This window comes from Blastocystis hominis, assembly GCF_000151665.1.
Source record: "Blastocystis hominis, Singapore isolate B (sub-type 7) whole genome shotgun sequence assembly, scaffold_1".
Lineage (NCBI taxonomy): Eukaryota > Bigyra > Opalinata > Blastocystidae > Blastocystis > Blastocystis hominis.
Genome location: NW_013171816.1, coordinates 955,295 through 980,377, shown reverse-complemented (window position 1 = coordinate 980,377; position 25,083 = coordinate 955,295). Strand labels below are relative to the sequence as shown.

The 25,083-nt window shown below is 46.2% G+C and overlaps 15 protein-coding genes; 6 read left to right on the top strand and 9 right to left on the bottom strand.

The window, feature by feature from the left end:
• Positions 1–81: 81 nt before the first annotated feature.
• GSBLH_T00006166001 (uncharacterized protein) lies at positions 82–1,109 on the bottom strand (the record flags this gene model as incomplete). The annotated part of the gene is made up of 2 exons (XM_013039265.1): positions 82–1,059; positions 1,092–1,109. 2 exons carry the CDS (start codon positions 1,107–1,109, stop codon positions 82–84), a joined length of 996 nt encoding a protein of 331 aa, XP_012894719.1.
• Positions 1,110–4,421: 3,312 nt separating this feature from the next.
• Positions 4,422–4,796, bottom strand: GSBLH_T00006165001 (uncharacterized protein; the record flags this gene model as incomplete). Its single annotated transcript, XM_013039264.1, has 1 exon — positions 4,422–4,796. The coding sequence occupies one exon, from the start codon at positions 4,794–4,796 to the stop codon at positions 4,422–4,424; it is 375 nt and encodes a 124-aa protein (XP_012894718.1).
• Positions 4,797–7,580: 2,784 nt separating this feature from the next.
• Positions 7,581–7,834, bottom strand: GSBLH_T00000960001 (uncharacterized protein). XM_013039263.1 has 2 exons: positions 7,734–7,834; positions 7,581–7,701 (listed from the first exon to the last, which is right to left on the bottom strand). The coding sequence occupies exons 1-2, from the start codon at positions 7,767–7,769 to the stop codon at positions 7,609–7,611; spliced, it is 129 nt and encodes a 42-aa protein (XP_012894717.1). The 5' UTR covers positions 7,770–7,834; the 3' UTR covers positions 7,581–7,608.
• A 121-nt stretch (positions 7,835–7,955) lies between these two features.
• Positions 7,956–8,370, top strand: GSBLH_T00000959001 (uncharacterized protein). XM_013039262.1 has 2 exons: positions 7,956–8,047; positions 8,079–8,370. The coding sequence occupies exons 1-2, from the start codon at positions 7,993–7,995 to the stop codon at positions 8,333–8,335; spliced, it is 312 nt and encodes a 103-aa protein (XP_012894716.1). The 5' UTR covers positions 7,956–7,992; the 3' UTR covers positions 8,336–8,370.
• Positions 8,371–8,744: 374 nt separating this feature from the next.
• On the bottom strand, positions 8,745–10,284 carry GSBLH_T00006164001 (uncharacterized protein; the record flags this gene model as incomplete). The annotated part of the gene is made up of 6 exons (XM_013039261.1): positions 8,745–8,921; positions 8,966–9,077; positions 9,107–9,448; positions 9,477–9,736; positions 9,767–10,187; positions 10,223–10,284. The coding sequence occupies 6 exons, from the start codon at positions 10,282–10,284 to the stop codon at positions 8,745–8,747; spliced, it is 1,374 nt and encodes a 457-aa protein (XP_012894715.1).
• Positions 10,285–12,424: 2,140 nt separating this feature from the next.
• GSBLH_T00000958001 (uncharacterized protein) lies at positions 12,425–13,163 on the top strand (the record flags this gene model as incomplete). XM_013039260.1 has 6 exons in its annotated part: positions 12,425–12,629; positions 12,663–12,734; positions 12,764–12,847; positions 12,878–12,949; positions 12,980–13,048; positions 13,080–13,163. The coding sequence occupies 6 exons, from the start codon at positions 12,425–12,427 to the stop codon at positions 13,142–13,144; spliced, it is 567 nt and encodes a 188-aa protein (XP_012894714.1). The 3' UTR covers positions 13,145–13,163.
• Positions 13,164–13,337: 174 nt separating this feature from the next.
• Positions 13,338–15,334, top strand: GSBLH_T00000957001 (uncharacterized protein; the record flags this gene model as incomplete). XM_013039259.1 has 3 exons in its annotated part: positions 13,338–14,621; positions 14,651–14,686; positions 14,721–15,334. The coding sequence occupies 3 exons, from the start codon at positions 13,338–13,340 to the stop codon at positions 15,285–15,287; spliced, it is 1,887 nt and encodes a 628-aa protein (XP_012894713.1). The 3' UTR covers positions 15,288–15,334.
• Positions 15,335–15,356: 22 nt separating this feature from the next.
• Positions 15,357–15,795, top strand: GSBLH_T00006163001 (uncharacterized protein; the record flags this gene model as incomplete). Its single annotated transcript, XM_013039258.1, has 3 exons — positions 15,357–15,446; positions 15,478–15,601; positions 15,632–15,795. The coding sequence occupies 3 exons, from the start codon at positions 15,357–15,359 to the stop codon at positions 15,793–15,795; spliced, it is 378 nt and encodes a 125-aa protein (XP_012894712.1).
• A 1,062-nt stretch (positions 15,796–16,857) lies between these two features.
• Positions 16,858–17,567, bottom strand: GSBLH_T00000956001 (uncharacterized protein; the record flags this gene model as incomplete). Its single annotated transcript, XM_013039257.1, has 6 exons — positions 16,858–17,030; positions 17,063–17,150; positions 17,180–17,227; positions 17,261–17,301; positions 17,334–17,410; positions 17,443–17,567. The coding sequence occupies 6 exons, from the start codon at positions 17,565–17,567 to the stop codon at positions 16,858–16,860; spliced, it is 552 nt and encodes a 183-aa protein (XP_012894711.1).
• Positions 17,568–17,616: 49 nt separating this feature from the next.
• GSBLH_T00000955001 (uncharacterized protein) lies at positions 17,617–18,024 on the bottom strand (the record flags this gene model as incomplete). The annotated part of the gene is made up of 2 exons (XM_013039256.1): positions 17,617–17,748; positions 17,779–18,024. The coding sequence occupies 2 exons, from the start codon at positions 18,022–18,024 to the stop codon at positions 17,617–17,619; spliced, it is 378 nt and encodes a 125-aa protein (XP_012894710.1).
• A 2,428-nt stretch (positions 18,025–20,452) lies between these two features.
• On the bottom strand, positions 20,453–21,268 carry GSBLH_T00006162001 (uncharacterized protein; the record flags this gene model as incomplete). Its single annotated transcript, XM_013039255.1, has 4 exons — positions 20,453–20,784; positions 20,817–20,999; positions 21,030–21,179; positions 21,211–21,268. 4 exons carry the CDS (start codon positions 21,266–21,268, stop codon positions 20,453–20,455), a joined length of 723 nt encoding a protein of 240 aa, XP_012894709.1.
• Positions 21,269–21,862: 594 nt separating this feature from the next.
• Positions 21,863–22,084, top strand: GSBLH_T00000954001 (uncharacterized protein; the record flags this gene model as incomplete). XM_013039254.1 has 1 exon in its annotated part: positions 21,863–22,084. One exon carries the CDS (start codon positions 21,863–21,865, stop codon positions 21,962–21,964), a length of 102 nt encoding a protein of 33 aa, XP_012894708.1. The 3' UTR covers positions 21,965–22,084.
• A 254-nt stretch (positions 22,085–22,338) lies between these two features.
• On the top strand, positions 22,339–22,811 carry GSBLH_T00006161001 (uncharacterized protein; the record flags this gene model as incomplete). Its single annotated transcript, XM_013039253.1, is given in 4 exon segments — positions 22,339–22,549; positions 22,579–22,607; positions 22,661–22,781; positions 22,801–22,811. The coding sequence occupies 4 exon segments, from the start codon at positions 22,339–22,341 to the stop codon at positions 22,809–22,811; spliced, it is 372 nt and encodes a 123-aa protein (XP_012894707.1).
• Positions 22,812–22,891: 80 nt separating this feature from the next.
• GSBLH_T00006160001 (uncharacterized protein) lies at positions 22,892–23,782 on the bottom strand (the record flags this gene model as incomplete). The annotated part of the gene is made up of 4 exons (XM_013039252.1): positions 22,892–23,062; positions 23,094–23,297; positions 23,328–23,582; positions 23,612–23,782. 4 exons carry the CDS (start codon positions 23,780–23,782, stop codon positions 22,892–22,894), a joined length of 801 nt encoding a protein of 266 aa, XP_012894706.1.
• Positions 23,783–23,804: 22 nt separating this feature from the next.
• On the bottom strand, positions 23,805–24,986 carry GSBLH_T00000953001 (uncharacterized protein; the record flags this gene model as incomplete). XM_013039251.1 has 3 exons in its annotated part: positions 24,427–24,986; positions 24,049–24,395; positions 23,805–24,019 (listed from the first exon to the last, which is right to left on the bottom strand). Exons 1-3 carry the CDS (start codon positions 24,555–24,557, stop codon positions 23,805–23,807), a joined length of 693 nt encoding a protein of 230 aa, XP_012894705.1. The 5' UTR covers positions 24,558–24,986.
• Positions 24,987–25,083: the final 97 nt, after the last annotated feature.

Genomic DNA, 25,083 nt, shown 5'->3' with positions numbered 1-25,083 from the left:
AGGTTTCACTTCTTACTGAAATTAAACCAAATTCCCCAATGAGGATTGCACTCCGGAGACAGCGGATCCAGATCTATTTCGTTAAAAAAAGGTCGAATCGAGGTTACGAGGAGGAACTTCACCGAGATTCGTGATCGGTCTGGCTTGAAGAATGTACAGTTTGTTTTGATAGAACGTGAATTCGATATCCATCGGCTTTCCATACTGCTTCTCAATCTCCTGCGCAGTGGAAGCCACTTCAAAGAGCAGTTCCTCCGTCAGACAGGGACGTTTCCCTTCTTCAGCGGACAGATCCACTCGATGTGTTCCTGGATTGGGGTAATTCGAGCATAGCTTGAACGCTTGAGACCCAATCCGGCTTTCGATAATCTTTTTCTCACGACCCATAAACGATTTTCGAATGATCCAGTAATCTGTATCGACTTGGCCACTTACGAGAGCTTCTCCCATGCCCTGCACCCCGTTTATCACTAGCCACCCGCGTGAACCGCTCTGTGGGTCTGCCGTGAACACAACCCCCGAAATGTCAGACGGAATCATCACTTGAATAACCACTGCCATTGAAACATCGTACACAGGAAAGCCCAATTGTTGACGATATGTAACGGCTTGCTTGCAGTAAAGGGATTTCCAACATTCCTTGATAGCGGCACATACAGGATCGACGCTGCACTCAACATTAAGAATAGTCTCATTCATTCCAGCAAAACTTGCATCGTCCAAATCTTCATTCACCCCAGATGATCTTACCGCGACAAGAGGGGACGTTGCCGAGGTTTCCTTAATCTCATTCAAGAGACGACTAATGCAGTCAACTGCAATCGTATCGAGCGGAGAGTTGTCAATCTTCTCCAATATTTGCTCGCAATTCTCGATAACTTGAGTACTCTCCTCGGAAATGTTTTCAAAAATGGAATTCCTCGAAGCAAAAGCGTTAAAAACAGATGATTTTACAACAAAACCACTAGGAACACAAAAGCCCCTCTTTGCCAGAACAATCAGATTTTTCCCCTTGCCGCCCACCAATTCAAGCGTTTCGTTTCCACTCCCTCCGTAAATCTAAACGTGAGTCATCAACGCATCTGGCAAACCTCCACAAAATCATCCATTTTAAAATAAGAATGGTGACGCACCAGTTCGTACAGAAACGAATACGCGCTAGATTTCCAATATTTCTGTAAGAAATCGTTGATTCCATTGTTTTATCGGGTTTCGGACAGATTCCCATTACAATCGGAAATGGGCTGTGTTTTTTTATATCCCCACAGAAATTTCCCAAGTATATCCTTTAATAGTTCACAAAATCATCTGTTAACAAGTAATGGCATCCATCTTCGCTCTCCAAACTCGAATCCTTATATTAACTGCTACATATCTACTAGACTATAGTGAACACACTAGGCTAGACAATAAGAATATTTAGTTTTCATTTTAGTGGTTGGGGACTTATACTCCTTTTGAACCCCAAAATGCAATACGCAGAAGAGGATGATTATAGTTCCACCCAATATACTTCGAGTGAACCATCTTCTCGTAATCACTTGAACTGCACGTAACGAATAGAAAGAAGGAGCAATAGCCGAGCTATGATGGATCCAAAGAGTATTCGTCAATGTAAAGCCGATCAAGCCAGAATCTTAGAGCAGTTCAATACACCTTACTACGGCATACTGGTTGGGATTAAATTGGACGTGTAACTCACCTAGGAATTTGGAGCTGAGAATATGCTCATTTTCGAAAAACTAGGAAAGATGGCAGTTGAGATCGTTTCTGGATCATTCATTATTGATAAGTGGAATAAGGTAATCATAGTATAGTGCTTGATTATCGTTTTAGTTTTTGGAAGCTTTAAAAGAAGATAGTGAGATGTATTCTCAAAATGACGAAGATGGTTGGTTATAGCATGCGATGGTTTATCCATAGACACGATGACACTAAACAAAATGGACGTTATTCAAAAACAGCTCGATGCTATTGTTGTAAGTGTTTCTCTGAAATTCGACATAGGCTCAAATGGAGAAAGTGAAGGAAGAGAACCGTCGCAAGTCGGAAGAACTGGAGATGCTCCGTCGAACAATGGCTCAGCATTCACAATCTACTCCTGGCCAGAGCGAAAGCCACCAAAGTAATCAAAGCCATCAGAGCTATCAAAGCTATCATACGAACGAAGTCTCATCGACTGCGACTGATTCCTATGATGATTATGTGATGGATTTTAGTAAGCCTGCTGGCTATCGTCCTCCTCCTGCTCCTTCCTCTACCGAGCCTTCAGTGGAAGAAAGATCGCATTCCACGCCTCGTAGACGTTCGCTTCAACCCGAACCAGAGCCAGCATCCGAAGTGTCAAATTCTCGCCCTCCGATTCCTCCTCCGCCTCGACGCTCGCCTGCAGGCGATGGAGATTCTGCGAAGCATCGCTCATCACGAGGAGGATTGAGACCGGGAAATGCGGAGCAGGATCGTCAGCGGTCGCAGTTTCTCGAAGAGATTCGCCGGAGTGCGAGTGAACGAATGTTGCGAAAGGCTGGAGAGTGAGAGTGAAGAGATGGAATAATGCGTAGGGAGAAACAAGAGAAGGAGACTGGAGAGAAGGGAAGTGTAATGAATCGAGATGCCATTGTGAATGGACGAGAAGACGAATCGGAGGTGATGAAGAATCAGAGGAGATTGAAGATGTCGCTGAATGACGAGATTCGGAAGAAGATGCAGCAACGATTGAAAGTGATGAATGAGAGTGATGAGGAAAATCTTAGTAATGTTGATTAGTAGTCGTTTGTTTCTTCTCAAAACGAGTATTAATACAGTGAATTGAATACATAAAGAACTTATCGATACTAGCTAGAGTTGTTCTTTGGGAATAGGGAATTGCTATTCTTCACCTATTCTTGCTTCGTCTCTTCAGCTTTCTCTTTTTCCACTTTCTTTTCAAGTTCTTCTTCCTTCTCTTCAGCTTTCTCTTCAACCTTCACAGGTTCTTCTTTCACAGGTTCTTCTTCAACCTTCTTTTCTTCCTTCACAGGTTCTTCTTCTTTCACAGGTTCTTCTTCAACCTTCTTTTCTTCCTTCATAGGTTCTTCAGCCTCCACAGGTTCTTCTTCAACTTTCTTTTCTTCCTGCACAGGTTCTTCAACCTTTACAGGTTCTTCTTCAGCCTCCACAGGTTCTTCTTCAACCTTCTTTTCTTCCTTCACAGGCTCTTCTTCCTTTACAGGTTCTTCTTCTTTCACAGGTTCTTCTTCAACTTTCTTTTCTTCCTGCACAGGTTCTTCAACCTTCACAGGTTCTTCTTCAACCTTCACAGGTTCTTCTTCCTTTACAGGTTCTTCAACCTTCTTTTCTTCCTTCATAGGTTCTTCTTCTTTCACAGGTTCTTCTTCAACCTTCTTTTCTTCCTTCATAGGTTCTTCAACCTTCACAGGTTCTTCTTCAACCTGCACAGGTTCTTCTACCTTCACAGGTTCTTCAACTTTCACAGGTTCTTCAACTTTCACAGGTTCTTCTTCAACCTCCACAGGTTCTTCTTCAACCTCCACAGCTTTCTCTTCAACCTTCACAGGTTCTTCAATCTTCACAGGTTCTTCAACTTTCACAGGTTCTTCTTCAACCTTCACAGGTTCTTCAACCTTCACAGGTTCTTCAACCTTCTCTTCTTCCTTCACAGGCACTTCAACCATCTTTACAGGCTTAGAATTCTCCTCTTCCACATTGTTGACCTGCTTATTTCCAGCTACAGGAAGCTTAATAGCAAGAGTCGGCTGAAGTGCAGGTAACTTCACCCTCTGATTTGGATCCAAACCATTTCTTCTGCAGAAACCCTCCCATTTTCCTGCTACAGATTCCTCATCTAGTATATGTGGAATTGAATCAATGATGAGTGACTCCAGAGGACTAATTGGTATGGAATCCTCACCATATGAGTAAGTAGCCGAATAATCATAAACATTATCACGATTCAAAGCAATCGTAGAAAGGCCATACAAAAAAGACTTATAATCCTTACTGCTTGAGAATTGTTGACAGATATATCGTTTCTCTGTATCTCCACAAGGATAAGGAACAAAATGAGAGGACAAAATTACATTACTAAGCAACTGGTAACAATCAACCATACCCTTCTCATTTACACAGAGGTCTCTTGTGTTTTCGTCTAAATATCTTGATACACTCTCAGGGAGCTGATGCTCAGCAACCAAGTAACCCGCTTCAGGCAAGTTGATATAAGAGATCAACTTATCGAGGAATCTGCTCCTAAGATAGTTATCCAGGACATCTAAAATCTTATGGGTAATGTCCTTTGCATTGTAACTCTCGCCATTCGATTCAACTGTGTTTCGGAGATTGTCCAAAAGGGGACTGGAAAAACTACGACTTCCACCTTCTTCAAAAGCTTTCGAAGTGCAACAACCCATACGTACCAAATATCAAAAAAACAAATAATGCCAATTTTTTGAACAAAAATAGCAGATTTCATCACGTTTACAGAACCGAGATTTCAATCCTTGCGAACGACTCTTCCTCTCCTCTAAACTCGCGTGAATGCTATCCATAATGGAGTCCAGCTGTTTCATCAATTCATCCTCTTTCTGTTCTTGCTCCTCCGATTTCTCCATTAACTCGCTTACCAAGGAGTGCAAGCTCTCATTTTCTTTTCTACACTCCTCTTCTCTCTTTTGCGCCTGCTCCGCTTCATTACGCAGTTGTTCCAGGCTTTCTCGTATCTTCGCTTCCTCACTCTCCATCTGCTTCACTTGCTCTTGCAGCAGGAGCTGCGACTTCTCTAGATCCTCGTTCTTCATAACAAGTTCATCCACTTTCGCATCACTCTGCTCAGAAACAACTTCGTGCGTCGATGCCGTCTTGCGGATCTCTTCTAGCTCGCTTTGGAGCTTCTCGTTCGTCTCTTTGAGCTCGCGGACCTCTTCTAGCTCGCTTTGGAGCTTCTCGTTCGTCTCTTTGAGCTCGCGGACCTCCTTTTCTAAGCTTGCTTTCGAGTCATAAGAGCGAGAGAGCGCTTCCAGCGTGATTCTGTTATCCTGTTTCACTGACTCCAAATCTTTTTCCAGCTTTTCTTTCTCTTTTTGAAGTTCCTGAATCTGGCTATTCTCTCTCTCCTCTTCCTCCTTCTCCTTCTCTCCTTCCTTTGCTCCTTCACTGCCTCTCACAGCATCGGTTTGGCTCTTCCTTTTGGCCTGATCCGCTTTGCGGATCTCACTTTCCAGCTGCTCCAAATCGCGCTTATGCATCTGCACGGTTTCGGTCAGCTGCCGAATTTGATCCTCGCGTTGATTGATGTCTTTCGTTGCCTCCCGAATCTTCTCTTTCAGATCCATGTTCTCCTCCTTCAGCTGGTCTCGCTGATCCGAAACGGATCGGTACTGCGACCACAGCATGTTCAGACTGTCCTCGTCGCCGCTCGCCGTCTGCGCCATCATTTTGTACTTGTTGCACTGCTTCATCTGCTGGAAATACCGTCTCTCGTTCACCAGCGCCACTGCGTACTTCTCATTCACCAGCTTCTTCAGCTCCTCCACATCGTCAGGGAGGTCCAGAACCTCGTCTGTCTTCTTGAACGAGTTCGGACGCTTCCAGCTCGGCGACTGCAGCGATCTGTCCGGCGATTTCCCCGCGACCTGGCTGTACATATCGCGCAGAAGCTGGTTCTCGTAGTGGATCTCCTCCATCTTGCCGTAGATCTTCTGGTTCTCGAGCGCGCAGTCGTTGAACTGCTGGTAGATCGTGTGGAGGTACTCTTCGATCTGCGCCAGGCGGGACGAGAGGTCTTCGTTTCCCTCCAGAACGCTCGAGATCGCCGAGATGCTCTCCACAATCCGGTCGGGCAGAGCGGAGTTGCCGGGCTGCTGGGCTCTCGCTTCTCTGTCTTTGGATCGACGCGCCTCCGCTCTCTTTTCTTCTTTCTCCTCCTTTCGGGCCTTTCGTTCCCGCGGGGCACGCATCTTCACCTCCACTTCCGCCGGCTTCTCGTCTGCGATCGCCTCCAACTTTTCCTTCCGCCTCTCCGGGCTGCCAGGCTCCTGCTTGTCCACAGCAGGCTCCAGCACCACAGCAGGCTCCTTCTCCAACTTGGAGCTCGTCACTAGCTCGACGGCCGGCTCTTCGATGAGTTCTGGACCCGATTGAAGCGGCAAGCTCTCTGGAGGCTCCAGGATCAACTTCGAATCGCCGGATTCGGTAGGACTTATTGAAACGGGCTTCTCGACTGGAAGATCCGTTTCTGTGGTTGGGGTCGCGGGATTGCTATCCTCATTGGGGAGATAGAAGTATTTCTCTAGAGGCGTTCCATCGACAGCCACGATGAACACATCCGTCCCTTCACTGCAACCGACGTCTTTGAGCTTTTTGTTCATGTCCACACGAACTCCATTCACTTCTAAGCAATACTCAATATTGGGCGGCTCAAAACCATTGGAACGTAAGACCTATCCTCTTATTTATGAGCAATATCCAAACGTCAATAATATGGTAGCACAGGGAAGCGCACATATAGGATAATGAAAAACTGATAGGAAAACAGACCAATCCGATTGTAATATTTAAAACACTTAGCTCATAGACAACAACTGGGTTTTTATCAAGACCCAGTTCGCGGATGTTCGACTCATATGACACTTGCTCGTTATTGACTAGCAATTGAAGACGGTCTTCAGCGAGTCCAAATGTTTTCTAGATTTCACTTCCCATTCCTCGAAATTACCGTTGCTGCATTCACAAGAGTTTGATAGGAAATAGGAGGCGACAGCTCGACATCCCTCCTATTCATATGAAACTGGAACGATATTTTCATTTTCTTTTACAGTTTAATAACCAGAGTTTTGTTGGATTGTACTACTCAAAATGGTTGTTATGAGAAGATTTTTAGATAATTTCTTGTGTATAATCTTATTTGCAATCATTATTCCCGGTCTGAGGGCTTCTGGTACCTTTCGCTCTGGATGTGTTTCCTGTAGAGTGTGGAACCTATATTTCTCCCTGCCAAGCATACATAAACAAAGTTTACGAATTCATAGGAGAATCAGACAAACCCGCAGAACAATTGGTCACGAATCTTAATTTCTATGCATCAGATGCATGCGTTGGAATTACAACGTCTTTTATTACAACTGCTTCCCTAACTCCTATTCCTTCTGAACTGGTTTGTGAGGAAGGTACTTGCCTTGATCAATATTCACTTCAGGTTTCCGCCCATACAACGCTGAATACATTTCGCTGCACTTTGTTGTTCATAGTTTGGAGTACTTAAAGCTTTTCAATATTACGTGTAATACTGACATAGAGGAAGAGCATATCTATGATATTTTGTAGAATTAGAGAGAAATGGTGACTTTGTAGAAATAACGAGATAGAGTGCTTTCAGGATGGTTTGCCTTTCTTTGACAAATACAAAGGTCACGTTCCATCTGTCGAAAAGTACTGTTTTGCAATAGGGGATATTGACTTCTATGCGAAAAAGAATGGAACGCGGAATATTCGTCTTTCTAATAATGGCTGCAGGGATATTCAGGGCGAAGAAGACGATTTGTAAAAGTCTGTACAATATGGCGCTTGTTTGTAACAAAAACCAAAAATGAGAATTAAATGTACAAGGGATGCTTACATCGGAAGGAAATCTCGGACAGTTACCGGGAATGGAGTCTTCACTCCCAAATAAATCACAAACGGAATATAACCCCATCGGAATAGAGTCTACAGTGAAAATACATGCGGCGATGACTTACTTTCGCAATCTCAGTGCCCTTGGTGTACAGTCTCATCAAAAACCCCTGATTCGTTGGAGGGGGTGCCATCATCATCGGTGCATTCATTCCAAACATTCTCGTGACTCTATTAAATAAGTGGAATTACTAAATAGCGGTCACCACGGTTTTCGGAGCGATGTCGCAGACTTCACAAACGTGGAAGTTTAGATCATTTCTGTCATAATAAATCGATTTCATAATGAATTCTCTCGCTCGTGCCGCATCTGCCATCCCTGCCATGACCCGCAGCTTTGCTCAGGCTGCCAAGAACCAGAAGTACTACATTCTGATGTGTAAGCGATCCAAATGGAATCTAATCGTTAGACGATTATGTCGAGGGTATTCTTGAGAAGAGAACCCCTTTCCGCGCTGGACATCTGAACCTTGCTAAGGAGCTTCATGCGAAGGGAACGATGTTCATGATTGGCGCTTATGCCAACCCCCCAGATGGAGCTACCTTCATTTTCAAGGGAGATTCTCCTGCTGTGTGCGATGAATGGCTGAAGCGCGATCCTTATCTGGCCAACAAGCTCGTCACCGACTACAGAATTCGTGAGTGGTGCGTTGTTCCTCTTGAATAAACTATACTAATACTGATAACACAGCAATAACACCATTCTGTTTATTTAACAAACATCGCATTGATCATAATCCAAACTTCCTAAACGATCTAAGTATTTAATCATCTTTTTCACCTTCGATTTCAACGCAGGCTTATCTTCCACCTTCGGCTTCAGCGTTGATTTCAAGAACACCATTAACCCATCACGCACTGGCATCTTCTCCGCTCCAGACCCAATTCGGGCGATACACGCTGCGAACACTTCATCACTCGCTGTCACCAAGAAATTCACGAGGAACTGAGTCAAGAAAAACTCAGTCTGCGGATCGATCTGTGTGAAATCAATGATCTTCAGAATGCTCATCGAAAGAACGAAGTTCTGCAGCAGATCTGAAGTCAAGGTCTTCCATATCCACTTAGAAAATAATCTATATAAAAAGGATATTCGAAAAGAGTGTAGCCAAGTTGGTCAGCTTTGCATTGCTGTAGTCCTGAATGGTTTTGAAAATGTCTTGGTACGCTAGCTGAAGCGTGAACTTATGGGAAGGCTTGCTCTTGCAGAGCTGATTCAGCAAATACCCATAATACGGATTGTACTGCTTTTCCTACACTCGATTTCGCCCTTCTGCCCCACTCGACCCGCACAAACCAGAATGATTCGAATGATTTCTCGCTCCTGCACGGGCTGGAGATTGAGCTGAAGCAGCCGATCGAACGCCTCCATGTAATCGCTGCTCGTCATGAGCGTAATGAACACAGCTCTACAACGAAGCGCCTTTCTTCGACTTACTTTCGAACGTCTGTGTTCATTCGAAGCTTTTCCGCCGCTTTGATCACTTTCTCGTCCGCTTCGGCGATGATTCGACTCAGCGACGTCCGCTTTTCCTTCTTTCCCTCCGCTTTCTTCGCAGGTCGGTACTGTGCGCCCAGAACCCACCATCGACCATTCGTTTCGGCGTTATGGATGTCTTCGAGCGAGACTGCGAGAGGCGTGGAATTCGTTCCGAATGTTTTGGACACGAGGTTTCGAATCATGGTGGCTTTCTCCTTTTCTTGCTTCAGCTCCGCGTTGTCGCGGTTGTTTTTGATGTTGTAAACGGTTTCTAACATCAGCTGCACTCGCTGGTTATTTCTACGTCACACAGACAAAGCGGAGCTACTTCCACGCATCCGAATCTGCCTTTTCCTTGATGAGAAGGATGAGGTCTTTCAGGTCCGCTGGGCAGTCGCCTCGCAGTTTGAATCCGCAGATTTTCATTGTGGTGTAAATGATTTCCACGTCCATTTCGGTGAATCGTCTTGCGCCTTCCTTCAACAAATCGACGATTAACGTGGAGGTGAGAAGATTGTAAAAGTAAAAATAAGCTAAAAGAACGAAGATATTCACCGGCGTTTTCGAGTACTCCACGACATTGTCGTTCTATCGTTCAGTTCATCGAATGCTTCGTACGCTCGTATCGTGCTCGTTAATCGCATTTTCACACTCTGCTTCGAATAAATTCACTACATTCTCTGCAATGAAGGAAACGACGTTCATGTCGCTTTCGTGCTGCGCGGCGGCGATCAAACCGGCGTATAATCGAATGTAGTGGTGAATGATTTTGAATGGGTTCTTTGTAGCAGCGATGACTGTCGTGTAGAGATTGCTACGCACGCTGTTCTTTGGATACTTCGTGTATGCAGCGATTAGAAGATGGCACATACTGATAAACGTGTCGTCTGTGACTTTGTTCACAATCTCGCGGATTTGCTTGGCGATAGCTTGATCGAATTGAGTGGACTCATCTGCAGAGGAAGACTGGTTTCGTAAGTGAGGTGGAACGTATTTGGCTGTGAATCGTTTCAAGTCTTCTTCGTGGCCAGCCTTCACTCTTCCATAAATATCTGTGATATCTTCATATCGAACGTCCTTTGGTTCATCGGAAGCTTCTGGTTTGGAATCATTCTCTTCTTTTTCACTTTTCTCATTTTCTTCTTCTTCTTCTTCTTCTTCTTCCTCTTCTTCCTCTTCTTCTTCTTCTTCTTCCTCCTCTTCCTCTTCTTCTTCTTCGTTACTTTCAAGTAAATCAGCATCATCCATACTTTCTTCCTTTTCTTCCTCTTCCTTTTCTTCCTCTTCCTCTTCCTCTTCTTCATTCATGACACGAAGACCATTGTTTTTGGCATATGAACGGAGGTAATTAGCATCCACAATTCCATCCGAAAGATCCTCATCTAACCCATCATCCTCAGACATTCCTTCCAGCTCTTCTTCCTCTTCCTCTTCCTCTTCCTCCTCTTCTTCTTCCTTTGATTGTTTCAGATCTACCTTAGCATTTTTCTTAACCTTTTTCTTTCTGCTTTTCTCCAAAGAGTCAATTTCATCTTGCGATAATTCCTTTTTTATCTTATCCATATCCGGAGCCTCCATTACATGATCCAATTGATCCAGAAAATCAAAAATGTCATCACCAAAACCATCTTCCTTTAATTCCTTGTTTAGACGACGGCGAATGTCTTTCTTACTCTTGCTATCACTTGTATTAAGCCCCAATTTCTTCTCAAGATACTCAATCTCCTTTTCGTCCTGCTCGAGTTGTTTCCGCGTTCCCTATATAACAAACTATATTAACAACAGTACAAAATCGAATTTATCAATATGAACCTTTTTGGCTGTTGATTCGGAATCACCTCTTGTGACTTCCTTATTTTCTCTCTTTTTATTACTCTTTGATTTCTGCGTAGTTGCTTTTTTCATTGAGACAATCACGCCTAAAACAACAAAAACAATCTAATCCCTATTCTCATTTTAGGAAGGTAGTAATTTCTTATTCTAAAAGTAAAACAATCTGCAAGTCCATTCTCTCTCGAATTGTTTATTGTACCGTTTTAGCCTGCTATTCAAGAGAGTAATTGAATATTAAAGCCAAAAAGGAAAATAAAGAAATGACATTTAACATGTTTTTTCCAATGATTCATAGATTTTTTATCTTTTGCAATGGAAAAGGGCCAGAATCGATATCATCGTAAACCGACTAACAGAAAAATATACAAGCAACGGAAAGACACTAAGGAAAAGGAGGAAAACAAGGATTCTGAGGAGTTTGAAGTTATAGATACTAGGCACTATTATTTCAAGGGATTAGACTATGAGGTTAAGTATTTGGGTGGTTCTAACATGGGAAAATACATAAAGACCGTGAAAAAGGGAAATGTACACGAATGCCAAATGTTTTATAAGGGTATCCTAATATCAACATGGAGTGAAGTGAATGGAAGACACATTGGAAAGGAAGTCACATACGAAAGAGGTATAGTGAGTAGTGTAACTGATAACGACAAGTCGTTTAAGAACTACCAGAGGTATATTGAGAACCAGAAGCAGGGACCGACTCTGGTGATTTACGACGAGACTACCTATATTGTGGTTTATCGCGGAGACTTCAACAGTAATTATGAGCGGCATGGAAAGGGTACTGAGTTCTATCCGAAGACAGGAAACGTCAAACTCGTTGGTATGTGGGAAAGCGACAAGCTGAAGCAAGTTGTAAAGGAATTTGAAGATGATGAAATGATCGAGTATGCAGATGGACATGATAACTTGGATATTTCGAGACGCATTCCTCTATACATCGGTGGCTATGCCTACGACGAAGAGAACGATGAGTATGTGCGCCATGGATCGGGCTGCATTTTGGATAGATATGGAAAGGCTATTCACGAAGGAGTTTGGGAGAACGGAGAAGAGAAAAGCGGGGTTGATTTGTATGACGGATGGTACGAAGATGGTGCTGAAGCTCAATACATCCAAAATGTGCAGGTGGGAGATGATGAAAACGATTCTCTGTCGGTTTCTTCCGAGATAGATAGGTCTAGCACGCAACTGGAGATTCGGTCGAAGGAGGACATTCGAGGTGTGAATTTTCAAATTCGTGAACTTATCGTGTATCCCTCATTCAATGGCTATGTGTTGAAATTGTACAATTTAAAATCTTTGAAAACCATTGAAATTGGTGATTCCTGCCTCCAGCATGTCTCTTCCTTTAGTCTAACGAATTTGCCTGGACTTGTCTCCGTGAAGATCGGAAAGAACTGCTCCGAGAAGAACTGCTCAGTGAAGAATGTGAAGATGATGAAGAACAAGCTAAAACTGAGTACGAACAAATCCTTCTCTATCGAAAACTGTCGACACCTGAAAATGATCGAAATTGGAGAGGGCAGTTTCATTGATTTTGGTCGGTTCGAGATCACGAAATGCCCGAAGCTGGATTCCCTGAATATCGGATCCGAGAAGGATTCTTGGAACTTCTTCGCTGCTTCGTTCATTATTCAACGTATAGAAGGGAAAAGGAAGGTATGATCAATAGAGTTGGATAGTTTGAAAACGATCTATTTGGGGGATTCCGCATTCCGAATGTCCACCGAAACCTGCATAGAAAGTATAAAACTTTGTGAGTTCTTCATGTAGATCTTCCGCAACTGCGAACGATTACTCTCAAGGCGAACGCCCTCTTAGGAAACAATACGGACTCCAGCACTCTCTCCTTGACAGGTAGATTTTCCATTTCAATCTGAAGTGCAGATCTTCCCGCTTTGGAGTCTCTCGTAGCGGAGAAGAACAGTTTTTACTTCCCTCGCACGATTTTCTTCTCAAGTATGGCGCTTGTCTTTTTTTTGAGCGTAGATATTTCGAAGAAGGCGAAGATTACGCTTCCTGGAGCATTTAAGAAAGTCATAACGAATTCTGTCAGCAGTAAGCTTTGAAGAGAGGATCTGATTTGCAGATGTTCCTGGCTCGCTACAAAGAATGATAAGGGATGCTGCCGAAGCGCAAAGCGCATTGAGGTAATCTAGAAAGCTCTAGAAAACTGTTTGTTTCCATCAATTTGCCCTATTAAAAAAGGCCCCTAAATCGAAAGGGGTTTTTGTTCGATTTTTGGGCCATTGCATGATAGAATGTTCTGGAAATGAGGTTCCTTTCATAGTCTATTTCATATTTTCTTTATTGACATTATTCATAAAGAGCAATTCTGAAGAAAGCTATGATGAATAAAGTGCTATTTGCTATTGTGGCTCTCACCGCGCTTGCTTTTGCGGAGGAAGAAGAGAGTCTGGGAAATGTGATCGGTATCGATCTGGGTACCACCTACTCTTGCGTGGGTGTGTACAGAAAGGGACAAGTGGAAATCATTCCCAATGAGCAGGGTAACCGTATTACTCCTTCCTACGTCGCTTGGGACGACAAGGAACGTATGATTGGTGATGCTGCCAAGAACCAGGCCACCATCAATCCTGAGCGTACTATTTTCGATGTGAAGCGTCTGATTGGTCGTAAGTACAATGATCCGACTGTTCAGCACGATAAGAAGATGTGGCCTTTCCATGTGATGGACAAGAAGGGAAAGCCCGTGATTCATGTGGAGACCAACAACGGACCGAAGGACTTCTCTCCTGAGGAAATCTCCGCTATGGTGCTGACCAAGATGAAGCAGATTGCCGAGTCTTATTTGGGTGAGGAGGTGAAGAACGCTGTGATCACTGTGCCTGCCTACTTCAACGATGCGCAGCGTCAGGCTACGAAGGATGCTGGAACGATTGCGGGTCTGAGCGTGCAGCGTATCATTAACGAGCCCACTGCCGCTGCTATTGCCTACGGTCTGGACAAGAAGGACGGAGAGAAGAACATTCTTGTGTTCGATCTTGGAGGTGGTACCTTCGATGTGACGGTGCTGACGATCGATAACGGTGTGTTCGAGGTGCTGGCTACCAACGGAGATACGCATCTGGGAGGAGAGGATTTCGACCAGGTGGTGATGCAGTACATGATGAAGATCTTCAAGAAGAAGTACAACAAGGACATGTCTGGCGACAAGCGTGCTGTGCAGAAGCTGCGAAAGGAGGTGGAGCGTGTGAAGCGCGTGCTGTCCACTCAGCACCAGGCGAACATCGAGATCGAGGCTCTGTACGACGGCATCGATTTCTCGGAGACGCTCACGCGCGCTCGTTTTGAGAAGCTGAACATGGATCTCTTCAAGAAGACTCTGGGACCTGTGGAGAAGGTGCTGGCGGACGCGGATCTGAAGAAGAAGGAGATCGACGAGATCGTGCTGGTCGGAGGCTCGACGCGTATTCCCAAGGTGCAGGAGCTGCTGAAGGACTACTTCAACGGCAAGGAGCTGAACCGTGGAATCAACCCCGATGAGGCCGTGGCTTACGGAGCTGCCGTGCAGGGAGGAATCCTGAGCGGAGAGGCCGCGGAGGAGACGAAGGACCTGCTGCTGCTGGATGTGGCGCCCCTGTCGCTGGGTATCGAGACGGTGGGAGGCGTGATGACGGTGCTGATCAAGCGTAACAGCGTGATCCCCACGAAGAAGTCGCAGGTGTTCTCGACGTACCAGGACAACCAGCCCTCGGTGACCATCCAGGTGTTCGAGGGAGAGCGATCGATGACCAAGGACAACCACAAGCTGGGACAGTTCGACCTCAACGGAATCGCCCCCGCGCCGCGCGGCGTGCCGCAGATCGAGGTGACCTTCGAGATCGATGCCAACGGTATTCTGCAGGTGTCCGCGGAGGATAAGGGCACTGGCAAGAGCGAGTCCATCACCATCACTGCGGAGAAGGGACGTCTGAACGAGGACGAGATCCAGCGCATGGTCGAGGAGGCCGAGATGTACGCGAAGGAGGACGAGGCGGCGCGCAACCGCGTGGACAAGCGCAACCAGCTGGAGAGCTACTGCTACCAGCTGAAGAACACGATCTCGGACAAGGAGAAGGGAGTGGCCGACAAGATCTCCGAGGAGGATAAGGAGAAGATCGAGGAGGCCGTCAAGGAGACGCTGGACTGGCTCGACGACAACGATAGTGCGGAGGCCAGCGAGTACGAGGAGAAGCAGAAGGAGCTGGAGGCGGTCGCTAACCCGATCATGTCCCAGTTCTACCAGAACGCTGGAGGTGAGTCTGCGCCGGAGGATGACGACGACGAGCTGTAAACTACTTTGATATATTGGTATTGTAATGGTTGAATCTTGATCCTGTTTGCCTGTTTGTTGCAAAAGAAAATGGAAAAACAGTCCTTCAAGATTGTTCTTCTCGATTTTCCTGCTCTCTCCGCTCTCGAAGACATCCTCGCTTCGCTGGAGGCTGGAGAGGTCGACCTGGGATCGGGATGGTGATGTGTAGAGTTTCTACTCCATCGATCCCTACATCAAGGACGCTATCAATTATTTTAACAAACAAAACCAGATTCAGGAGCGTTTCTCCCGCATTCAGTCCATCGCGCCCAGCGAAGAGTCTATTCACGCAGGTCGTGAAGTAGGAGAAAAATAACGCGTAGTGAAAACGTTCTCCACGGAAGCGGGCTACAGCGAACAATTGACGGAGCTAGATATTCTGTTTATGGCAGCGGCGTATGAGATGGAAAAGACCAGATTCGGAATTGAGCACATAAACCACATTCCTTTACTAACAGTACATTTCAGTGGTGGATGCGAGAAATAGAAATCCAGGTATTTTGAAAACACGGATGAGCTTCGAGAAGTGGGCGTAAACGTGTGTCATGAGCCATGTATCTATTTCAGTCTCCCAGGAGGATGCAGTCGAGGGAACGGCTGTTTCTATAAGCACATATCCCACCTTTTTTTATGAAAATAATCAATTCCAGAAATTGTAATTCCTTCACTGCACCCTGGTGACATCGACACACATCCATTCGTTTCTCACCCTTCCTCCAAGCTCCGCGCTTCGGCTCCAGAATTTGTTCCTCAGGCTACCACGCAATCTAGCACTTCTACACATTCCCAGGGCAGCCATGTGAATGGCGGGAGTGGAAGTCTTCTCCTGGAGCCAACCAGCGAAGACGACTATGGATGCTGGATTGGTTCTGAGGAACTTTCAATGCATCGATTTGCTTTCCATCTATAACCGTAGATTTGACCGGAATGTTCCTGAAGAAGCCACGCAACGACTCGATAATTCCATTGTCGTTTGCACCAATAACACGACAATCCAGGTAGACCAATGCCCACATTCGACAGTTAACAATAGATAATTTTGTTACAAATGGGGTTTCGGGTGGTCTCGTTGGCGGGAAATCCGATCACGAAGATGAAGATCTGGACACGAAAATGCAGCTCGTGTTTTCGGTTTCTTTGAGGGAGTGGGTTGAGTTTAGCATTTGCATTAATGAGCACTGCAGCTTCTGTCCGTCTTGTGGAAATCGGAGTTTGAAGCGAGTCCAAGCGTTCATGACTCGAAATGGAGTGGTCGGAGTGGGCGATTTTTCCTCTTCGCGAACGCACAAAACAAAGAAGCGAACCAAACCGAAGAATCAAACGAAAAGCAATCGCAATAGTCAAAGCAAATCCCCAATCAAATCAAGCGCAGAAGCAGAAGCAAGCGCAGAAGCAAGCGCAGAAGCAAGCGCGGAAGCAGAAGCAAACACAAACGACACAAAACAACACGATGAGAATGTAAACACTAGCGAAAACACCAATAATGCTGCAACTCATTCAAAACATGAACTTGAGTGAAACTTGTTTTCAACAAACACTTGATTGTACACTAGTTTGGCTGGCGCAGCTGAGCTTCCTTCTGCTCTAATTCGCTATATTTTTCCTCCACAACCTTCAGATAGTTTAGCAAATCATGCTTAAAGTCTGAAGGAAGACTCGTTATTGTATCCAACAATTGGAGAGTCGTGTCATCTGAAATCTCAACCGTACGAGGTTCGGGCGCTGCTAAGTCAATACCACACATAGTACTATACATTCTTTTTGAGTTTGACCTATCTTTCGAAATTGACTTAGTTCAGCGAGAGACTTGGGAGGAGTAATTCTCTCAATTTGTGGCATATTCTACAATCAGACAAATCGACAAAACGCACAGTAGTGGTAATCTCGTCAAGTTGGGCGAGGAATTGATCGCGAACCTCCTAGTAACTGAGCACAAAACTCAAAAATCGTACAGAAGATGAGGAATAGGGAGCCTCTTCCAGACGAATGTCTTCTACGGATATTACGGAGCTAGAAGAGATCTACCAAGATGGGAGTCTTCACATCTGGCGAGTAAAGGAATCGAACCTCTTTCTGCTTGAAGTTCGATGGATTGCAAAACTCTACACCTCATTCGATTTGCAACACTCTGTACACATGCTCTTTAGCATAGGGAGAGACATATTGACCTTCGCTTGTGGGAAGCCGAATCGAAGTAAATTCGAACTGCCCAGCAGTCACGGACTTCGGGTTCAATATAACACTTTCCTTTTCGCTCATAGGTAGTCCGACAAAAAGAATTTGCTTCGTCGTTTCAAAAACAAATAGTTTAAATTTCATTTATTTTTAGCAACGTTTCCATAATATCAGAAACCGATGACCCAAATCGATCCGCAATCTCCTTCTGAACGGCAGGCGGATATCGGAAGAATCGCATGCAGATCGCTCCGTCCGCAACACCCTTCGCCTTAAAACCATCCCCCAAACTCACAGTCGACGGCAAAAACAGACTTCGGTAATCATCCACATTTCTCCCCACCAACGAAATTCCCTTCCCTATAATAATCGACTCCAGCGCCACCACCGTCTCCAGCGTCTCAATCGACGCGATCGGCGTGAGAGACCCGATGGTTCCGTAGATGGTGGCGTACACCAGCAACTCCTTTCCCTGCTGCAGCGTCTGCTTAAACAGCGACGTCACGATCGCTCCAGCGTAGAAGCAGACCAGGAGCGACATCTACGCGTGACAGAGCGAGCGAGGAGCGACCGATCGTTCGTTTTTGGTCTGATAGGACGGCACATACGCGTCCAGCCCGCTCAGCAAGTCGTTCAGCTACAATCAATCGTGGAAACCGTGGAAACCGGATAGAAGCTGCGGTAGATGAGGATGTTTCCGTATTTGTCGCTGACGGCGAGAGTGATATCGTCGATGACGCAGCTGCGCAGCAGCGATCGGTAGGTGTGATGGCGCAGAACGAGCGTAAGCGACCACGAATTCGAGCAGCGAATAATCGAAATCACGCCCGAGTTATCGGTGAGATAGAACACGTTCTTATAGAACTCGATGGAGGTGACGAAGGAGTCGGTGCACTGCGAGAATTGAGAGAAGGGAGACGACGCCTACGCGGATGTGCGATACGAATTTGGGGCCGTAAAGGTCGATTTCGTAGATTTGGAGCTCGTTTCCCGTGACGACGGCGACGAACCGGTCGGCAACGGGGAGCAAAAAGAAGATTTTGTACTCAAAGCGAACTTCCCAGAGCTGGACCGGAGCGTCCGCCTCGCTTTTCAGCGCTATTTCTAAACGAGGAAACGGAGAAAAACCGGATTGGGATTCGACGCTGTAGCGATACGCTCGGAGATAGTATTTCGATGTGACGCCGTTGAAGCTGGCGAGCAGCAGAAGGAGCTCGTTGGCTTTGCCTGGGATGAACAGCGACGCGGAAATGGCTTCGTCGAGGGGGATGGAGACGCCTCGACTGGACTGCAGCAATCCAAAGTCTTTATTGAATTGAATGATGCTGAATCGCGAGGAGGCGATCTGGGGCGGGTTGCTTTGCTTGTTTACGTCGTAGCCCGAGACGAAGACGGTTCCGTTGAGACTGGGGACGAGGAGACGCGGCGTGACGCCGAGTTCGGTGGGTTGGATGGAGATGCTCGTGGAGCGTGTGTCGATGTCGAGGTAGATGAGCTGCTTCTTCTGCCACATGAGGAAGAGCGATTTCGATTTTTGGCGCGAGACGAAGAGGTTGCCCATGTGGCTGGTCGACGCGTTTTTGTCCAGCAGCATCGTCGAGTTGAAGTTGATCAGCATGGGGATCAAGCGGAACGGATTGTTCCGATAGATCACATAGTACGAATCGCCTGCGGACACCACCAACGCGGGAACGCCGCTTAGAATGCACGGCGAGAAGCAGACCGGCTCGCTGCTGATCTGCACTTCGTAGATCTTCTTCGGCTCTGCGTCGCCGTTCAGCGCGATCAGCAGCAAATTCCCGCCGTGCGCGCCGACATACAGCAGCGAATCGTTGGGAGACGCGTACTGCTGGTAGTTGGGATTGCGGACGTTCGAGAAGGAATAGATGCAGCTGGGATTGCAGTCGACCGCGATGGGGTCGCGCGCCTCCAGCACGTTCCCCACGATTTCGAAGCGGCGAATCGACCGATCGCGCACCGCGAAGAACAAATAGTTCCCGTACTCCAGCACGTCGTCGATCTCCGAGTTCACCACCTTCGCCTCCAGTTCCACGATTCGGAATTCGTTCGGCTGGTCGTGCACCAGCTTCAAGCAGCGAATATTGTTCCCGGTAATCACGGTGATGTAGTTCGCTCCGATGAAGCTGCTCCCGATTTGGCTGTCGCTTCCGCACTTCCACTCCGCGACGCATTTCATTTCCTGCAGGAACCGGACCTGCGAGGGCGTGATCTGCACGTACACGCCGTTGTAGACGCCGGTGTTCAGCGTCTTCTCGAGCGTGGAGAAGTCGGACGACTTGATGACCTCGAAATGGCCGTTGCCCGAGATCGAGATGAGATAGGAGCGATTGGTCGTGGAGAAGATGGCCAGCGGATCGACGAAGTCGTCTTCCAAGGAGGGCAGCGAATAAAGGCGGTAGTACATGTCATCCGAAACGAGCTTGATCGGCGACAAAACCTCCTGGATGTTGCATTGGATGCCCAGCGAGACGGTGCAGAGCCGACCCGACGCTCCGTGTCCCGTGGTGGCAACGAATCGATTCATTGAGTCCGCGATGGGCACCATTTTGGACACGCCGGAGATCGTGGGGAGGATCGTTCCGGACTGCAAGGACTGCAGTTTGTGCTCGACGATGTCGTTGATGGGCAGGCAAATGCTAGGCTTGAAGAGGAAGCGGACAGCGACTTGTCTCCGTTCTCGCAGAACAGAAGGAGGTGTGTGTCGGTCGCGCACATGGCGGTGTAGATGCGCGTTGAGACCAAAACGGGGTAGGAGAGAATCTGGAAGTCGTTCGTCAAACAGAAAAAGTTCGGCTCGTCGGTCGCGAAGAACAAACCGGCGGAGGAGAGCGTGCTGGATGTGATCACGGCGTTCGATGAGTTGCTGCATGTGAGGTATTTCCGCTCTTTGGTGGTCGTGTCGACGACACACATCACGCCAGAGGAGTAATAGAGGAGATTTGAGCCGTCTAGAAGTAAGAAAAAGAGAGTGTGTGGAGAAGAGTACAGAAGAAGAGATCTGTGATATGGTGCGATTCCTGGGGAGGGAGATCGATGGTGTTTTGGATGCTGATGGAATTAGAAGAAGCGGAAATGGAGAGAAAACGCACCGACTTGGATTTGGAAACCAGATCCATACAAAGACAGGCGAGCACGGTGGACGAACACCACTTCATCGACCCGATGATACAGTTGGCGAAGGAATAGCGAAGAGGTTCCTTCTCCACAAACTGGATCTCGTTTGTATCGTAGTTGATGGAATGTTCAAGAGAATATACTAGGATTTCACCGCCCAGAGCTCCTAGTCATAGAATCCGATAGAGGAGACACTACCAATCGCGATGAGATTATTATCGGCGTTCACAGCAAGATATTGACCAGGAACCTCCAGCAGACATCCTGGTTTGCCGAATTGAAAGTTTGCGATTGTTTGGAACGAACTCGATTCCAGGCTATACCACAAAATCGACATACAGCCACTATCAGAAGTGAGCACGATCAAGTCCTTAAAATAGTCTAAATAGAATCTACATTATCAGCAGGTACCAGATAACTTGAGTCTTTGTATAACGAGTCCAGTCCCAAACAGAGTTTGGGTTACGACGTTATACTCCTTTCCATCGATAACACTATATAAGGAAATGGATGTTCCACTGAGAATAATGAACTGGAGGTCGTTATTTCCGAGGAAATGTCCTAAAGCTTTAAAAGTTGCTTCTATACTCACCAGTGACTACCCCATTGACATTGGTTCCATAGGAAAGAATCTTGTGATATAGAAACATCAGCTAATTTGATTATAGTATTCGAAATTCTGCGAAGTACTGAGCTATTTACAAACCTTATTTTTTTGTAATTTATTTTATATTATTTTATTTTTCTACTGCCTTATAATTTCCACACTAGTTTATCAACTATTTCCGGATGCTTGCTGTACCGTTAGACACATTAGGTTATAGTCGGAAAAGAGAAGCTTTTGGACTTTACCCAGAGTCTGACTCTTATGGGCGTAAGCATTTTGACCTTCCTTCAGCATTAGAAAGAAGTTCTGTGTTTTATGAAGTTAAGCGCAATCGTATGAAGTAGGCCTTTTGTTGGTGGTGCTATTTTCTTTAGCAGTGATGAAGGATCTATAGCTTCAAACTTCAACAGATTCCAGTCCTTTCAGCGCGAAAATGAGCCGTAGCAGCTTCGCTTTCACGTAATGTCTAGTCAGATGCTAAAAGAAACGATCGAACAAAAAGAGAGGGAAATCCGTGAGAAGGATCAATTGATCCAAGAATTGCAACAAAAGATTGTAGGCTGTTCGTGGTTCATTTTTTTCATAGTCAGCGCGTGAACTGAAAGTGGCGCAGTTTGATTCTCTTGCAAGACTGTTTATGGAACAGAATGTGAAACTAAAAGCAAAAGATGATGAAATAAAGAACCTAACGACTGTTGTCCAAAGGTATGTTGCTCCCTCTTCTATCAATCTAGATTGACGAACGAGAACCGGGGTCTGAAGAGCCGGCTTTATCTTATGGACCGTGAAGACATTATTAGTTATTTAGGAAATTAACTATAGTTGTATTTAGTCCCTCTCTGGTATTGTATTTTTTGAAGTTGTTGTTTCTTGTCAAACACGAAGCAAGTATCACTTTATATTTATGGGGTGCGTATTCAGCTCGGACGCTGCTTCTCAACCGCTACGGCGGCCTAAACCTTGGAAAATGGATTTCTCCAAGTACGACAAAACTCTCAACGAAAACGACTTGGAGGAACTTCGAACCGTTTCGAACCGTTCTTCTTTTTCACAATAGCAATTCTGGTATGATCGGGTTGACAACAATCTTGATGTGTGGGCGGTGCTGCGGAAATGCTGCGAAGCCTGCTTGAAAAGTGCGAACAATTCATCTCTAACGAGGCAGATGACTACACCACAGCGAATCAGCTCTTTTCGGAAGCTTCTCTGCAGGCACCGCATCACGATCTAAGCGAATGCGTTGACCGAGAAGGCTATGTGTATCGAATCGAGAAGTTCTGCTACTCGAACCCATCGAATATGATGGTTGGCAAAGTGGACGAAGGTTTTTGTCTGTTCTTTGCTCCGATATAGACACTACGCTGTTTGTAGGGGAGGAAATCGTATATCAGTTCAGAATCCAATCAGTGAACTTGCATTGACTGCTTTCACATAGGCACAAATAGAAGAGCCGATCCAATTTTCGCTGTCTTTTAACAACTCAGACAAAATATCGGCTGTCGTATCAGCAGTGCGTGATGAGCTGCTCGCGAATCACAATATCGAGACTGTCAACAGTATTAAATTGATATACAGAGGCTTTATGATGGACGAGAAGCGGACAGTGGGAGATGTGGGAACTATTGAGTGTGGGCTGAAGTGTAGTATACCGTGAATCCTGACTATATTATTCTAGCGATAGTGAATTTCTTTGATTGTTACAACAAACAACTAATGCATTTTTCGAACACTCCTTACAGGGAGCAATCCATGCAACTCCCTCCTTTTCAACCCGATCCAGAATCTCTACGACTTTCTCTTTTTTAGACAGCAGAGCACTGTCTCGTGCCGTTTCTCCCTAGAATGAACTCACTCACGAATTACCGTACATAGGCATTCTTTATTGATGGATCGGCTCCATGCTGCAACAACAGCATTACAATATCCGTGTGACCATACCAGCAAGCTTGGTGCAGCGCTGTATACTTGGTTTGTGGATTGACAAAGTTGAGATCAAGACCTTGATGGATATAGCGGATTACCTGCCGCATGGAATTCTTTTTACAAGCACGGAAGAAGGAATCATACGTTTCCTACCAGTTAACAAAAAAAGTCTATCAAACGAAAGAGCGCTCCTGGCTCGATATGATGGTATCGTAATCGTTCGATGGCGGCTCTTGTGGTTTCTGAGTGAGGGAATCAATCTTTTTTTTTGCTTTAGTATATTCTTCTTTCATAGATGGGTCATTTTCCGTGAGAGAACATAGCGAAGTCCAAACATTTTCTGCAGCTTCTCGAATGAGCGGTTCATTTAGATAAGATGTGAGTAAGCAACCATCAGCTTCTCGAAAACAACGGATCGAATCTTCATTCCGTCCCTATATATCGGATTTGACGCAACTAGTACCATTTTACAATATAAATCTCCTAAATGCTTATATGCACAGAATTTACCCCCGACATACTCTTGGTTCTTGCTATCAATGACAACTTGCTCTAAGGTCTGGACAGCCTCTTCGAAACACTTTTCCGATACTTGCTTGCTCGCCTTCCGGAGATTCTCTCGGATATCCTGCATAGAGTAAGTCTAACAAACAAATCTAATCCCTTCCATCATAATGCTTTCCTTTCATGCATCCAGGAATGTTCATGAAGGCATCAAAGTCGAGTACCTTCTTCTGCGGGCAGCAGCTCCAGTACTTCTCTCCATCATGGAACACCGGCTTTCCTTCATGATACTGACAGCATCCCTCCACGTTTTCCTCGGGTTTGTACCACTTATTGCATCCTCCATGCACGCACCGCGCCTTGCCGTCTACCATGCACTCGCCCCGTCATTCCTACCCTTCATCTCCACCGGCGTCGGCTTCGCTTTCCCCGCCTCGATCGCCGATCGCAGCGTGGTCGGCGCGTCCGCGTTGGTCCGATTGAACTCTTCGATCGATTTTATCACCGGAGCCGAGGGAGCCGAGGGAGCCGAGGGAGCCGAGGGAGCCGAGGGAGCAGCAGGTGAAGCAGGTGAAGCAGTCGAGGGAGCAGAAGCGGGTGCTGGAGTGGAGGAGGCGGCGACGGCGGCGTTGATGGCAGCGACGGTGGGGGAGGGGGCGAAGGACTGCATTTTCTGCTCGCAGCAGTGCGGCCCGATGGTGCAGCCCTCGATTTTGTAGAACTCGTCCCAGTCGTAGACGCGTCTGGACCGTCGAAACCACCCGCTAGAAGTACTTTTGACAGCACGACCAGCCCTTGGAGGCATCGTGGAATACAGGGGGCGAGGTGTGGTAGTGGCACGCCGTGTCGGAGTTCTCCTCGGGCTTGTACCATTTGTAGCAGCCGTAGTTTGTGCAGCGGACCATGCCCGTGTGATCCTCCTCGACCTTCTGGGGACGCTGCGGAGGAGCGCCTTCGGTCAATTCTGACAACGAAAAATACCAAGCTGGAACGTGATCGTCACGTTGTTCTCGCACACCTCGCCGATAATATCATCATCGTAGACTGCCTTTCCACTAGCGAATCGATCGGATGGAAAACGTCTTACAACACATAGCAAGTCGTAGTATCGACAGTAAAAGGGACCAGAGGATACTTTTTGTTATAGGCATCACAGAACATCTATTTCCTGGACAAACTTCGTAGAACCTACTTTCTTCACCTTTGAAATCGGATAACTGCACCACTTCGTATTTAGCGTCATCTTCAACATGAGAAATCCATCCTCGTCCTCCGGCTTCTTGTATTGCAAAAAGACTCTAGAAATCATTCCCTGCGAATTCCAAGCGTACTTCATTGCCCAGTTAAGAATTATATGGAACCAGTTTTTGTTATTGGATGATGCATTGTTAGCTCCCCGTACAGACTTTCAGAATAGTAGTTTTTCCATCT